The sequence below is a fragment of the Tachysurus vachellii genome, chromosome 3, assembly GCF_030014155.1.
Source record: "Tachysurus vachellii isolate PV-2020 chromosome 3, HZAU_Pvac_v1, whole genome shotgun sequence".
Taxonomy (NCBI): domain Eukaryota; kingdom Metazoa; phylum Chordata; class Actinopteri; order Siluriformes; family Bagridae; genus Tachysurus; species Tachysurus vachellii.
The window spans coordinates 32,141,900-32,158,251 of NC_083462.1; the positions used below are offsets into that span (position 1 = coordinate 32,141,900).

At 40.1% G+C, this 16,352-nt stretch overlaps 1 protein-coding gene across 1 annotated transcript; it reads right to left on the reverse strand.

Annotated features, from left to right (window-relative positions):
• Positions 1 to 871: 871 nt before the first annotated feature.
• anapc4 (anaphase promoting complex subunit 4) lies at positions 872 to 15,571 on the reverse strand. The gene is made up of 28 exons (XM_060866821.1): positions 14,346 to 15,571; positions 12,869 to 12,974; positions 11,600 to 11,732; positions 11,440 to 11,514; positions 11,318 to 11,344; positions 11,047 to 11,091; positions 10,876 to 10,960; positions 10,635 to 10,742; positions 9,110 to 9,193; positions 8,820 to 8,906; positions 8,638 to 8,702; positions 7,599 to 7,641; positions 7,346 to 7,422; positions 7,041 to 7,141; positions 6,896 to 6,947; positions 6,701 to 6,756; positions 6,528 to 6,574; positions 6,189 to 6,245; positions 6,045 to 6,101; positions 4,430 to 4,523; positions 3,794 to 3,891; positions 3,292 to 3,353; positions 3,163 to 3,201; positions 2,640 to 2,741; positions 2,360 to 2,446; positions 2,106 to 2,273; positions 1,622 to 1,745; positions 872 to 1,375 (listed from the first exon to the last, which is right to left on the reverse strand). The coding sequence occupies exons 1-28, from the start codon at positions 14,451 to 14,453 to the stop codon at positions 1,151 to 1,153; spliced, it is 2,412 nt and encodes an 803-aa protein (XP_060722804.1). The 5' UTR covers positions 14,454 to 15,571; the 3' UTR covers positions 872 to 1,150.
• Between the last annotated feature and the right edge of the window lie 781 nt (positions 15,572 to 16,352).

A 16,352-nucleotide genomic window follows, 5' to 3' on the forward strand; every position in this document is an offset into this window, starting at 1 on the left:
TATACACAATGTGTGGGGACATGCACAATGTGTGGGGATATACACAATGTGTGGGGTCATGCACAATGTGTGGGGATATACACAATGTGTGGGGCTTTGCAGATACAGTGAGGTGTAAATGGCTGTGATGGAGGGAAGTGAGACTCAGGTGTCCTCTCTATGCTACGGGCTTTTTTCTCAGCTTTCACAGAAAGTAGAAATGCCACCGGGCTTCTCCGTGGAGGATTCATCGATGCTCAGTATTACTGTAGCTCTGTGCTCTCCTGAAGTCAACAATCATGTCTTTTGCAATTGCACACCCTCCTTATATGCTGACTCAAGTTATTCGAGCTGTGCTTTGATGCACAGTCGCGAGTCAGCAGAGTGAACAGCAGTGGGCTGAGCACACAGCCCTGAGGGGCCCCAGCGCTCAGTGCGGTGGTGTTCGAGATGATGTTCCTGATCCAGTCTGACTGAGGTCTCCCAGTCAGGAAATCCAGGATCCAGTTGCAGAGGGAGGTTTTCAGGCCCAACTCTTCAATCAACTGCTGAAGAACTGCTTATTTTAACAGCAAATGGGAAATAAATACGGAATGGGATGTTCAACAAGCATATATGGATGCGATAAAGTTGTGTACACACACGCACACACTTATTAATTGGGATGTGGTAGTCTAGTGGTTAAGGTGTTGGGCTACCAATCAGAAGGTTGTGAGGTCGATTGTGAGGACTGCTGGGCCCCTGAGCAAGGCCCTTAACCCTCAATTGCTCAGTTGCATAAAAATGAGATAAAATGTAAGTCGGTCTGAATAAGGGCGTCTGCTAAATGCTGTAAATGTATTAAAGTTTTCCCTATTTGAATAAGTAAAATGACAATGATCAAAACAACAAGTTTTCCATTAAACCTTTATTGAGTGGAGAGCTATAAGTGTAGTATTCCTCTACTACACAACTGCACCATATAAATCAGGACAGGCATAAAAGTAAAGGCAAGTACACTGTTCAAAAACATCATTTTATTCCCAGAAGCGAACACAGAATTTCATTAAGATGTACATTGATTAGAAATATACACAAAATGTTTTATTTGACCTTAAACTATATTAACAAGTCAGATGTTGGTTTGTTATAAGTAGATTTACAAGTGTTTGTCTAAATCAGGCACAAAATGTCAAAGTGTATCTGATGCAGAAGTCTGCTCCAAGCTGTTCTCTGACCTGTCCTTCATCTCTTCACATGCCTCCTCTTCTCCTCCATCTGCTCCCTGATTGGTCGAGGTTTCCACCAGTCCGTCCTGGTCACAGCTGATATCTTGCGACTCGTCGGCTCGCTCTTCCTCCTCCTCATCCTCCACGTCCATCTCAAACACGCGGACGTGACGCAGGTTCGAACTCAGCTGTTTTAGCAAATGCATAATGCATAATTATAAAATGCATAATTATTATTTAGGATAATGAATTAGGATGATTAATTATTCCATCTCAACTCTTAGTATGTTCACTGTATGTGTAACAACTTAACAGCAATCGCGGTTAATCCTTAACCTTTAACGTGCTGCATGGTTACTTTATGAAGATCCTATATGTTGTCATTAAAACACACGATTTCAAAGGCACATAGTATGTAGTAAAAAACCGCTTACCACACATGACACTTTGCGGATGCCATTCACAGCCACAAACTGGGCTTTCATGTTCTCTAGATCTCGGCTCATGGTTCCCAACGTCAGCCCTCGTACAGGGATCTCTGCGCTCTGCTGGTCCAACCTGCCCCACAATCAATCAGAGAGCCATTCAGTGATCTGGATGAACAATTCTGTATACAATAATCACTTAAGCACTTGACTGGGGCTGACATAAGAATACGGGCACCAGAAAGAGACGTTCATTTCACTAGTAGATTTTAAACCCTACTGAAGGAGCAGTATGCAATTTTTAGGTACTTGGGGATTTCAAAAGCAACAACTTGCAGAATCTGATGGTCACAAAGAAAAAAAATAAACTCTTGAATTCTGTTGAATTCTGTTGTTTACAGCAGAGGAACCTTTCTTCCACTGATTAAATATGTGCACTAATTGAAAGAAAAAAAAAAAGGAAACCGCCACTATTTTGCCTTCAGTGAGGTACCTGAGTTCAGGGTCCCAGATAAACTCCTCCCCACAGCTGAGGGCGGGGCCAAGAGGAAGCTGAGCCAGAAGCCGGAGCTTATTCTCGTTCTCCTCCTGGGCCTGCAACACCACGGTCAACGTCTCGTCGTCATAAAGACGGGCATCCAAGAAACTGTAGGAGCGATCACTGCAACGCAAAGGCATCCTTATTAATCCATTACTTTAACCTGATTATGGATCTAAAAGTTATCATTACCTTTAAATAAAACTTACGAATGCTCAGGTACCGGTGTCTCATCATCAACACTGGTGTTCAGAGGGGGGGTTAGGTCGATAGCCACTAAGCCATTTTGAATAGATCTTTAAAAATAAATAAATAAATAAATAAATAATAAAAACAACACGAGTGTGACTGCAAGCAGAATGTTTCGTACTTTTTCTTCTTTACCTCACAGTGGCAAGTATGTGTAATGAGTATGTGTGAGAATTGTGTGTGTGTGTGTGTGTGTGTGTGTGTGAGTGATTCTGTTCGGGGAGAGAATGGATAAAAAACCTGTTTGGGTCTGTTGATCTCCTCAGAATACAGATTTTGGAAGTCGACATCTCTGGCATACAGAAAACTACATAGTGCATCCCAGCGTTTTTATCATTCCACCTGCATGAGAAGAAAAATAACAAATAAATCATTATCAGAATGTAATAATAATCATAATAGTGACAGAAACACATACAGAATTGGGGAGGGATCACTGTATACATTCTTTTGTTCATGTTTGGTCCACGTCCACACACGCACGCACATGCATGCCCGCACACACACACACACACACGCCTGCCGCCCCCGCGCACGCACACAATTGTTTCCCCACATTTTCTCTGCTGTTTTGTCTTCTGGCCAGTTCCCTCCAATTCACTAGCTTAACTCTGTCCTAACACACAACATCTACCATGTTGTGTGGCTAGCATCTATTTATACTTCGACTAAAGAAATGTGTTAATCATGGTTGAATGCTTCTGAAATGTCTCAAATGATAGAGATTTAATCAGCAGTTAAGGTGTTACTGCTGTACACTTACAGTGACGGAAGCTCAAACAGCCGCGGTGTGTTCTCCGAACTGTCAAGAACATAAGCGTACATGTCAACTTGTGTGTCGTCTGACGAAGGACTGTAATGCTACTAAATAAATAGGTGTTAAATACGGTACCTCTCAGGCACAGAGTACAGCTGCAAACACACAGCCTGCTTCACTGAACTTCCGATCACCTCCTGAAATCAAAAACACAACACCCCAATAGACCAAACACGATCAGTCAGTGAATGGAGGGGGTGTGTGTGTGTGTGTGTGTGTGAGGAACGTGTGCGAGGGGAAACAGTAAATAATACACAGATGAATATTGATTATTGAATACCGAAGAATGAAAAAAAAGATAAAATGTGACTGGGAAAGCAGATGAATAGGAACAAGCGTGTGTGTGTGTGTGTGTGTGACACAAACACGTCTCAGCAAAAACTCTGAGGTAAAAGTTAACGAGAGGAATGAAAACAAAGCCAATGTCATGTGGTTTCTTCAGCTGAGATGCGAACAGGGCAGCGACCTTTTAAAGCGTGTGAGAAAATTCACAAATCTAGCTGAATCTAGGAATTCTGAAGCGAGAGCGAGCGTGAGAAATATGCATTGCGTGTGTGTGTGTGTGTTATAGATTTACAGCTGGTTTTTGCAGACAGAGATCAATGGAGCCTTCCATCAACCTCTTCACGAAGTGCAGAGACTTTTGTGGGTAGGTGGGAAACAGGAGAGGACTTTCTATACACACACACACACGAAAATCACACAAAGGCAGACAATTTACAATGATTAAGCCCCCAATACAAATTCCACCATATTCTAACTGCCTTAAATGCCATACAGCTTTAAAAAAAATAAATCATATATTTATTTACATATGCCTGTAGTTATGTACACCTTCTCATCCAAATAAAAATTAAATAAAATAATTCAGACCCAAGTTTTGAACTAAAAGTGCAATATTTGAATTGTCTTTTTTTAATTCCGTACAAAAAAACCCCCAAAAAACCCCCACAACAACATGTTAGCTGTGTAAACCTTCAAATGCTGAACTTACCTCAATCTTACGAGAATATAATCGAACCTAACCGAACATCAGTGGACTTAACGCTAAATTCCCAGCAGATCAGCATCATCACATTTCCCTCCATTCTGACATTTGCATGATTTCACAACTACACGACTGCTTCCACATGACCAGATAACTGTATAAATGCACAACGGTGCATGTGTGTGTTTGTCTATTCCTAGTTTGTGATAAGGGAAAAGGTTTTGCCTTTTAGGTGTTTGCTCTGCTGAACAAAGGTCACCCAGTGATTGCCCTCCATATTCGGGGGAGACACTAAATCTTCATCTTCATCTTTGAGATACTGGGGAAAAGAAAAATGAGTAAAAGTTAGGCTACAACTCTTATACTAATAAATATATATAGTACTACTGTATAGTTCATGCATTCATGCAGTCTGGACTATTGTAATGCATTACTACAGTAGGTGGTTGTGCTGCATCTTCAATAAACAAGCTACAGTCAGTCAAAAATGCAGCTGCCAGAGTTCTTAGCAGATGAATAGCAATAAGATCAGAAAAGCCTGATTTTAACACTGATCTCTACACTGTGTTAGAATTGATTACAAACTGTTGCTACTTATATACAAGGCTCTAAAATGTTTAGCTCCCATGTATCTAACTAGTCTTCTAACGCCCTACAATCCATAACGCTCAAAGGAGAATAACCTCTTAATCGATACACAAGATAACGTTCTACACATGCTGTTTCTCCATCTGAGTATCTGAAGGCTTCGGTACAGAGGAGCTGGTGTTGAATCTGTAATAAACACCGATGATGAGCTGATTTATGACTTGCTCAGAAGCTCTGTCAAAAGGACATTATTTATAATCTCTTTCTCTGGTGTTCATACTAATTCATAATCCCACTCTCTGGTGTTTACAATAATTCATAATCCCACTCTCCGGTGTTTACAATGATTCATAATCCCACTCTCCGGTGTTTACAATGATTCATAATCCCACTCTCCGGTGTTTACAATGATTCATAATCCCACTCTCCGGTGTTCATACTGATTCATAATCCCACTCTCCGGTGTTTACAATGATTCATAATCCCACTCTCCGGTGTTCATACTGATTCATAATCCCACTCTCCGGTGTTTACAATGATTCATAATCCCACTCTCCGGTGTTTATAATGATTCATAATCCCACTCTCCGGTGTTTATAATGATTCATAATCCCACTCTCCGGTGTTCATACTGATTCATAATCCCACTCTCCGGTGTTTACAATAATTCATAATCCCACTCTCCGGTGTTTATAATGATTCATAATCCCACTCTCCGGTGTTTATAATGATTCATAATCCCACTCTCCGGTGTTACCCTAAATGAGTATGAGGTTGCCTTTTGAGTCTGGTTCCTCTCAAGGTTTCTTCCTCTTATCATCTCATGGAGTTTTTCCTTGCCACAGTTGCCTTGGGCCGGAGTAGATTTAATATTTGTATTTATCCCTAATATTTTATAATACAATATATAAATTGTTCTTATATTCTGTGAAGCTGCTTTATATATATATATATATATATATATATATATATATATATATAAAAAGCAGCTTATATATATATATATGCTTTATTTATCTCATATGATATATGCTTTGATAGATATATATCATATACACACAGATTATATATACATAAATATATATGTGTGTGTGTGTGTGTGAACATAGAATTTTAAATAAAATATGACAGAAACACATTTTTTTTTTTTTGAATACTTCACTCCTGAGTAAGGCGTATAATGATTCATAATCCCAACATAAAAAAGACACACACCCATGCACAGACACACACTCGCTGGACTTGTCCTCACCTGCCCCACTCGTTCCACGTTGAAGTACTTCCCCTTCCGATCAAAGAGCTCCTCGTTCTGTCAGGACAAAAGAAAGCATGGAGACAATACAGTGTGCTGAAGAGAAACCTATTAATGTTCATTAAAGTACAAGAGTTTACTCACAGCACTAAAATGCTCAGACAGGAAATCCGCTACAAACGCCAGGTCCTTCTGGGTCACCTGGGGGACACAATTAGTGCATAGACTTCAACCAAAACACACAATAATATGTAAATGTAAAAGATTTCCTAGCCATTGTTAAAAAAAATTATGAAGGATAAATATCTAAGTCGACTATTGGCTGAAAAATGACAGAAAATGTTGAAATCCAAGTAGTTCCCAAACCACCACATTCAAACTATACATGATCGGCTCTGACCTAAACATTTCCTCTCAAACATTTCCATCTTATTCCAGACTTTCTGTATTTATTCTCATGGAGAAGTTTCTCTGGTTTCTCACCTTGCTGAGTTCTGCTGGGACGTGATCTTCTGACATACGAAGCATTGCTTTGCCAGGGACAAATAAACCAGCCCAGGATTACAAGTTCAGTTATGGTTAATCTTCAAGTATTATAAAGAAACACACACACACACACACACACACACACACACACAAGACAGTTCCAGTCTTACCGACAAAGAGCCATCGGAAAAAGGCCTTAAAATTCTTCATACTTTTATCGATCACTCTGGAAAGAAAAGACACACACACACACACACACACACACACACACACACACACACTGAACAGTTTATGACACATTCACAAGCACATTTTAATGCACAGCGTAGCAGAGGAACATGTGGAGGCCATGTGTTGAGACTTACTGTAACAGTTCACTAGCCTTTAGTGTGAAGGAGCCTACTGCTGTGATGGCATCTAGAAGAGACACAACAAAATATTATGCCATGTTGACATCAGTTGTGTTGATAAATTACGGTCCTATAAAAAAGATTGCGGTGTCTCCTTTACCTTCTATAGCTGCAGGGTCCAAACCAAGAGGCTGAAATTTTTGCTTCCACAAAGCCATGCCTTTTACTTCACTCAGATGATACAGCAAAGCCTCTGAACCGCTGACAGGGAGAACTCATGTTAGTCACCACAGAGACCAGATAGGACAAGAAATACATCAAATCAGCAGAACATTTTACAAACAAAGCAAAAACAATAATAATAATAATAATAATAATAATAATAATAATAATAATAATAATAATAATATTTAGTGCTGGGCAACATCACTGTGTTATCTTCTCTGTTACTTCAAGGTTTTCTACCTCTGTAAGTGACTGATAACCAGTTTCTGGATGCTGGAGTAGGATGAATCGATGGATTGGCCCAACATCTTCAAGCCCTTCCGGTGGCGAAAAGACATAAAAATTTGTAAACACAAGGTTAGTGAGTGAAACATTCGAGTTTGAAAGAAGTCCGATCCAATCGTTAAGTCTTTCAGAGATCTTTTCTCGGCTCATGCGTTGTGTGAAGGTAAAAAAAAAGTGGCAGAAAACACGCTAAATGCTCAAGACTTACTTTGACTGTCAGCTGATTCATGAGAAGAGCTTGCAGTTCAGGGCTGAAAGAAAGAAAGAAAAAATAAATAAAGAAAGAAAGAAAAAATGACCAAACGCACTTTAATGGCTGTGTGAACCTGTCACAAAGCGCCTCCTACTGGACAGTTCACGCTAATGCAGAATAATAGAATATTTACACTAGAAATTAAACGCGACTGACACCAAGTGTCACATGAAATACACATAGTGCTGGTCTTCACACTGCCTGTTAACACTTCTACTGCAAAATTTGACCAAAAAAAAAATAAACAAATAATAAAAATAAATAAATCACAACAGTGCATATTTGAATCAATTTGCTTTTTCAACCCAGGAGCTTTGATAAGAGCCACATTTCATTTACTTGTGAATATACTTAAATATATATATATATATATATATATATATATATATATATATATATATATATATATATATATATTTATTTATAACATGGGTATATTGTTTTACAGTGGAGCTCGAAAGTTTGGGCACCCCAGGTAAAAATTAGACATTCTTATAATATGTCAAAGTTAGTAAGAGTTTTTAAGAGATTTTATTTCCATCATTTTACACTTTCAAAATAACAGAAAACAAAAAAATGGCGCCTGCAAAAGTTTGGGCACCCTGCAGAATTAATACCTTGTATAAAAAAAGCTTTTTTTGACATATAAGAATGTCTAATCTGTAATTTGATGCCTTTTGGAGATTTTTCCATTTTTCTTGGCTTCTTTATGCACATTAATACAAGTTTTTACCTGGGGTGCCCAAACTTTCGAGCCCCACTGTAAGTCATCAAAATGCCATCTTGCTTTCAAGTCACACCGAGTCAAGCCCAATAAGAGCAAATTCCCTGACATTCTGGAGACTCTGCAGTCGATTCCACACATTATAAAGATGCAGCTTGTGCAAAAATCAATACCATTCATCCATTGTGTTGTTGTTGTTTTTTTTTTTTTTTTAAGAGTTATCTGATATGATCAGATTAGATTCTGGTGTCTGATCTACGGTGTCAGTACCTGGCATGTCCCCATAGCAACAGCTCCAAGAACTCATCTTGTACCTGAGTGCTTGTGTTCTTTTCCTGCAAAACAGCAGAATCTGGACTCAATACTCCAAGTAGTATTTTAAGCTAGCAGAATGTTTCCAGACTGTCAGTGATGAACATAATAATAGAGCCATAAGGACAGCGCTATCGGACCTGGACGAATTTGGTGAGGCGGAGGTCCATTTGCATGAGGATGTCCTCCCAAGCCTCGCACATACAGGTGAGAGACAGACGCAGGTACTGAATAAGATGCAGATACAGACAGAGAGAAAAAAGAACCTCTGAGTAACTACAAAAAATAAATAACAATAAAACATTTCTAATTCTTTTTTTTTTACAGAAGAAATAAGATCTTTACGTGTACACTACTAAATAAAAACAGCTGCTGGGTCTAAACTTTGACATACACGATACATATAAACATATAATACTGAAATCCAAACCTGGATGAGAGTGGAGATGTGAGTGAATTTTCGAGCCATCCTCGTTAGCTCTGGGAGACAAGAGGACAGCAGTCCAGTGTCCAACTGAATAAAGAAAACGCAGCATCTTTAGTCTTTATGCAAGCGCATGACCAACGTTTAATCACAGACATCATTCTTTACCTTCACTTCCTGTACATCAGCCTGTGAACTGGACCAACACACTGCATTAAATCATTTAAACCACTACATATTAAGAGCTGGGTGATCAGTAAAGACGCACATGCACACGCACGCACGCAAATAGATAAATAAAATAAATAAACAAAAGAAAAAAGTAAGATGGGCAGGTAGAAGGACAGAGAAAAAAACAGGACAAACAGACAGAAAGACAAACAAAAAACAAACAGAAAGAAAGAGATAAAAAAGACAGAGACAGACAGACAGAAGGACAGACACAAAGAGAGACAAACAGACACAAAGAGAGACAAACAGACACAAAGAGAGACAAACAGACACAAAGAGAGACAAACAGAAGGACAGAGACAGACAGGCACAAAGACAGACACAAAGACAGACACGAGGACAGACACGAGGACAGACACGAGGACAGAGACACAGAGAGACAGACAGTAGGACAGGCAGACAGACAGGAGAACAGACAGACAGACAGGATGACAGACAGACAGACAGACAGGAGGACAGACAAGAGGACAGACAGGAGGACAGACAGGAGGACAGAGAGGAGGACAGACAGACAGAGAGGAGGACAGACAGACAGGAGGACAGACAGGAGGACAGACAGACAGACAGGAGAACAGACAGACAGACAGGATGACAGACAGGATGACAGACAGGATGACAGACAGGAGGACAGACAGGAGGACAGACAGACAGAGAGGAGGACAGACAGACAGGAGGACAGACAGACAGGAGGACAGACAGAGAGGAGGACAGACAGACAGGAGGACAGACAGGAGGACAGACAGACAGACAGGAGGACAGACAGACAGACAGGAGGACAGACAGACTCTACGAAGACTGTAGTACAATTGTAACAATAACTTATAGCAATAAAGGGCATTAATATACCGACACTCTCTGACCAATCAGGTTTGAGAATTCAACCAGCTGACTGACATGATATCAAGCTCATGATGAAACGTCTCTGAGATCTTATCCTCTAACTACATCTTCATTTGAATATTCTTTAAGATTCCTATCAGTTTTGTTCTCAAACATTCAGCAGAGTCCTGAATCCGTGACCAGTTAAAAAATCTGAGACGTTTTTTTTATTTATTATTAGTTAAACAGGAAATAAACAGAAGGCTTTAAAATGTTCACTATCTTGAATATTTAAGATTCTACACTGTTTTTAGTTCCCTGTTTAAATGAACGCGAACGTGTAAATCTCGATCATCCTAGCTGCTTTGTTTAAAAGGTTTTCCTCACGTCTAATCTCATGTCCTGTTCTCTAATCTTTATTAAAAACAAACCGAAGTGTTAAAGGGACAGACGCTTGTGATGCTGGAGCTGTTTCTCTCACCTGGATGTACTGGATCTCAGAGTTCCTGTTTGTGGATCTTATTTCCGTTATGACCGAGAGAGATTTGAAGTCACTGGACAGACAGAGACTACGGCAGGTTCCAGAGATCTGAGAGACACGGACGGAGAGTTATTAAGCGTTTTCATCCTCGTCGCTGTAGGTTCATAGAGACATGAAGAGTAAATGAAGTGATGAAGATCTGACAGAGAGGAGCAGAGAGAAGACAAGATGAAAGTCTCACTCCTTTGAGCGTGGCGATCTTATACAGCCCGTATGCGTAGAGCTCCAGAAAACCAGACGGCCCGCCCACCACCAGGATGTTGAACCTGTAACACAAGTGAGGTTGCCTCGGTGAGGCGGGAAACCAAAGAGTCTGAGGTAACAATACAGGAAATCAAACCCCACCGCTGACCTCACATCCCCCAGCAGGTTTGTGACCTCATCAGATTTCTCTTCACTGCAAAAGAAAACATGTGTGAGGACATAAAGTACAGCACACACACACACACACACACACACACACACACTTGTGAGGAGAAACTAATCAACAGTACAGGTATGTTTATGTGGTGTTAAAGGCAACAAGCAGCTGCTGGTGCCATGTGACCTCATCCACCGACGGTGAGTATTTTCTGTAATTTCCTCCTTATTATGCAACAGAAGAGAAAACGTTTTCCACCCACCTGAATATCTTGGATGACGAGCTGTAGCTGAAAACACACACACACAAAAAAAACACTCTAGTGGCTTATTCTTATATTATCGCTTTGAACAGATGCAAATCCTCAAAGCAAAACTAACTGACCTCTTGGGTAGCGTCGGTAGTTTGGGTAGGAAACGTCCGGACTCGTCCTCTGAATCGCTGGACGCTGACGACGAGCTGTACAGAGAAAGAAGAATCTTTAAACGACTTCCATGTAAAACGCAAACAGACGCGTTATGAACGAATCCCAGAAAAGACCGACTTGCTGTCGCTCTGCACTTCCATCCAGTGCATGCAGGACACGGGGCAGTCGACAGGAAACAGGTGAAGGATCTCCGCCTTCTCAGCGTCACACAGGATCACCTGCTTGGTGTCGCCCACACTGAACGCCAAGACTGTCAACAACAACAACAACAACAACAGAAAAACATTACAGAAGCAACAGGGACTGTTTTTTTTAATATTACATCCACATTAGATTTCAGCTGCTGCTGCAATTCACTCATTCATTCATCTCTTTGAGTACGAGGGATCAGAGAAAAGCTCAGATTTAGAAAAAGAAGCAGCCTTTATTTGTCAAATGTACACAATAGTACAGTGAAGTCCTGATCTTCACATTCTGAGCTTGCTATCCACTTGGAAATGGCTTATAGTTCCAGTTAGTTTAAAAAATCAAAAAACCTATAAACGTTCCATTAGAGACAACACGACCCTTCTAAAACTCTACACTAGAGTCGATGCCTGATAATAAAGTGCACACGGTAAGAGTTTAGTGTTAGTCCTACACTAATGATATAAGAGAGACGACACATACAGACAGATGATTGTTTGTCCTGTTTGTATTTCCCAGTAAAACAGTTCCTAATAGTTTAGGGTGTTTGACTGCAATGGGCAGAATTATGTTCAGTATATAAACTGAACGTACCAAGCTGTTAAATCACAGATGCTCCGTATGTATTAAAATGACCTGTGATTTTGTCTGACGAGGCGCTTACTGTCAGATCAGTGCAATACTCGTGTAACTCGTCCTTTAATTAGATTAGATTAAATTAGATTAGATTAAACTTTATTGTCATTACACATGTACAAGTACAAGGCAGTTTAGGTCTAACCAGAGTACAATATTAGCAAGTGCAGGATATACAGTTTGTACAAGAGTTAAATAAGTTAAGTAAGTGGTAATATGGAGTGATTTACAGTTGTGTGTGTACCATGAACAAATATACAGATCTACATAAGATATGTGCTGTAACAAAATATATGGTTATTACTATAAACAGTAATTTACAGATATGTATGTTCTATGAATATAATATACAGATGAATATATATGTACTATAAATATAATGTACAGATTAATATACTGTATGTGTTATGAACATAATATACAGATGTCTAGTACTATAAACTAAAATTTACAGAGGGTATGTGCTATAAAGAAAATATATTATTACGATAAACCGAAATCTTTAAGTTCTACATCCTAAAAAAACAAAAAAAGATCTGAAATGAAAAAACTCGATACGCTTACTTTTGCCATCTGGCCTCCAGGCCAGGGACGTGATCTCTTTTCCGGTGTTTTCATTCGGGGCTAAACTCCAAACGCGCTGGAAATTAGCAAGACGATGTAGCAGGAGCTGAAATTGAGGATTAAAGAGAGTTGCTGAGGTCAATTACAGACAGTAAGATTTTCATCACGTGCTCGTCTTCACGCGTGCTGTGTGTTTTTGTGCTGTATTGCAGAATAAAGTGAAATGTTTTGAGATTTTCTTCTTTCCTGATTTATTTTACATTTCATCTTTTATTTTAAAAAGAACAAATATTTCATATGGGGTGCACGGTGGCTTAGTGGTTAGCACGTTCGCCTCACACCTCCAGGGTTGGGTGTTCGATTCCCACCTCCGCCTTGTGTGTGTGGAGTTTGCATGTTCTCCCCGTGCCTCGGGGGTTTCCTCCGGGTACTCCGGTTTCCTCCCCCGGTCCAAAGACATGCATGGTAGGTTGATTGGCATCTCTGGAAAAATTGTCCCTAGTGTGTGATTGCGTGTGCGAATGAGTGTGTGTGTGTGTGTGCCCTGCGATGGGTTGGCACTCCGTCCAGGGTGTATCCTGCCTTGATGCCCGATGACGCCTGAGATAGGCACAGGCTCCCCGTGACCCGAGGTAGTTCTGATAAGCGGTAGAAGATGAATGAATGAAATATTTCATATTTTGTAGACATTATATAGATGTCAGAGAAAAGTCTTCTTATTCTTAATGTTATTACATTTATTTGTTTAGATTTATTTATTTAATTACAGCACCGCTGGAGCAAACCTACTTATTCATCCTTGTTTACTGTAGAAACGACGTAAACAATCACAGTATATCACCAAGCCATAGTGTGAAAGCTTATAAAGTTTATATTTTGGCTACACGTTCACATATTTCTCTTTATGTTATTAAAATTAAGATTTTACTTCTATGTTGATTTTTTTTTTTCAGTTACTTTCGATCAAAAAAGGAGGAAGCTAAAAAATGTGTTGTGTGACTAATACTTATTCTTTGACTATTATTTTTCAGTCTTACCAGATTTCGAAAACTACCCTGACATTGTCTGATATGCCGCACTATATGAGCAAAAGTATGTGCACCCCACGACCATCACACTCGTATGCGCTTTTTGAACATCCTGTTCCAGATTTCTTTCCACTCTTCTGTAAAGTCTTTCCACAAGATGTTGGAGCGTGTTTGTGGGGATTAGTGATGATTCAGCTACAAGAGCAGTAACACACCATGTCTTCATGGAGCTCTGTGCTCTGTGCACAGGGGCATTGTCATGCTGGTACACTGTCTGAGCCTCTTAGTTCCAGTGAAGAGAAATTAGCAACAATCTGTACACTTGTGAGCTTCCAGCTTTAGGGCAACAATTTGAGGAGCAAAAAAACACGCGTGTGATGGTCAGGTTGTAACATAACAGAACATTAAAGGTAAAATTAGAATAAAAAGTGAGTGTGTTGTGTGCTCACCTCGCCTGCAGTGTTGGCCAGGGCTATGAGATCTCTCTTTGGAGACCAGGCCATGTAGAGCACAGGGTTTGGGAGCTGCTTCTCTCCCACTTGTCTGAAAGCTCGCATCCTGAACGCCTTTGCACGGAACTCAGTACTCAGAACCCAATACTCAATAATCAGAACCCAGTACTCAACACTCAGAACCCAGTATTCAACACTCAGAACCCAGTACTCAATAATCGAAACTCAGTACTCAGAACCCAGTACTCAGAACCCAGTACTCAATAATCGGAACTCAGTACTCAGAACTCAGAACCCAGTACTCAATAATCGGAACTCAGTACTCAGAACCCAGTACTCAGAACCCAGTACTCAATAATCGGAACTCAGTACTCAGAACTCAGAACCCAGTACTCAATAATCGGAACTCAGTACTCAGAACCCAGTACTCAATAATCGGAACTCAGTACTCAGAACTCAATAATCAGAACCCAGTACTCAACACCCAGAACCCAGTACTCAATAATCGGAACTCAGTACTCAGAACCCAGTACTCAACACTCAGAACTCAGTACTCAATAATCGGAACTCAGTACTCAGAACTCAATAATCAGAACCCAGTACTCAACACCCAGAACCCAGTACTCAATAATCGGAACCCAGTACTCAGAACCCAGTACTCAATAATCGGAACTCAGTACTCAGAACCCAGTACTCAATAATCGGAACTCAGTACTCAGAGCCCAGTACTCAATAATCAGAACTCAGTACTCAGAACCCAGTACTCAGTACTCAGAGCCCAGTACTCAATAATCAGAACTCAGTACTCAGTACTCGGAACCCAGTACTCAGTACTCAGAGCCCAGTACTCAATAATCAGAATCCAGTACTCAGAACCCAGTACTCAATAATCAGAACCCAATACTCAATAATCAGAATCCAGTACTCATTAATCAGAACTCAGTACTCAGTACTCGGAACCCAGTACTCAGAACCCAATACTCAATAATAAGAACCCAGTACTCATTAATCAGAACTCAGTACTCAGTACTTTGATCATTAATATATCTGTAGCTCCTTGCTAGGCTCGATTAGCCGTGTTCAGTAGTGTTGCAGTCAGACAGACCCTGCGATCACTTAACATCGTAAACTAAACCATCCGAACTGTTTCTCTGACGTTTGTTTCTTCTGTTATTTTGAACAACTTGGTGCTCTACTGTCGGACTTCCTCGAAGCAGTGCGCATGGTAGGCGCTGACCAATCAGAACTCTGCTTTGGCAGCTAGCGAACCGTTAGCTACGGAATCTAAAATGGGACAAACGAGTAAAAAGCGAAAACGAGAAAACTTCTTTTATTTCTAATTTTTTAATGTTTACGTTTATTTACGTTCACGACACATAGGAACTGGAAATGTTCCAGCTCTGGCTGTTTTAATACTGACCTTAAACTGTCTCCTCAAACTGGAATTAAAACATTTGTTTGGTTTGTGCCTGATATGAAAAGATACAATAGTTGATTAGAAACATTTCTACATACTTGTAAAATAATTGGATAGATTTTTTCGAAGATGATAAAAACATCCAATCAATACATATTTGCGTTTATCTGCTTCTCGTAAGTCTTTTTATAGACATTGTACACACCAGTCCTAAATAAATATTAAGTGCAAAGATTTACATCTACAGCATTTAGCAGACACTCTTATCCAGAGTGACTGACATTTTCTTATTTCAGCTTTTTACACCTGAGCAATTGAGGGTTAAGGGCCTTGCTCAGGGGCCCTGCAGTGGCAACTTGGTGGACCCAGGATTCAAACCAATGTCCTTCCGATCAGTAGTCGAACACCTTAACCACTGAGCTACTACATACCATTTGTAAACAAAGGAATTGGTTGGTTGCTCAACGAGTACTAATTAAATTGTTCAAATATGTTTCTGAGCACTCTGGGATACACCATTTACATTTACAGCATTTGGCAGACACCCATCCATGGCTGCCAACTTTTGAGCATTTCAGCTTAGAGTG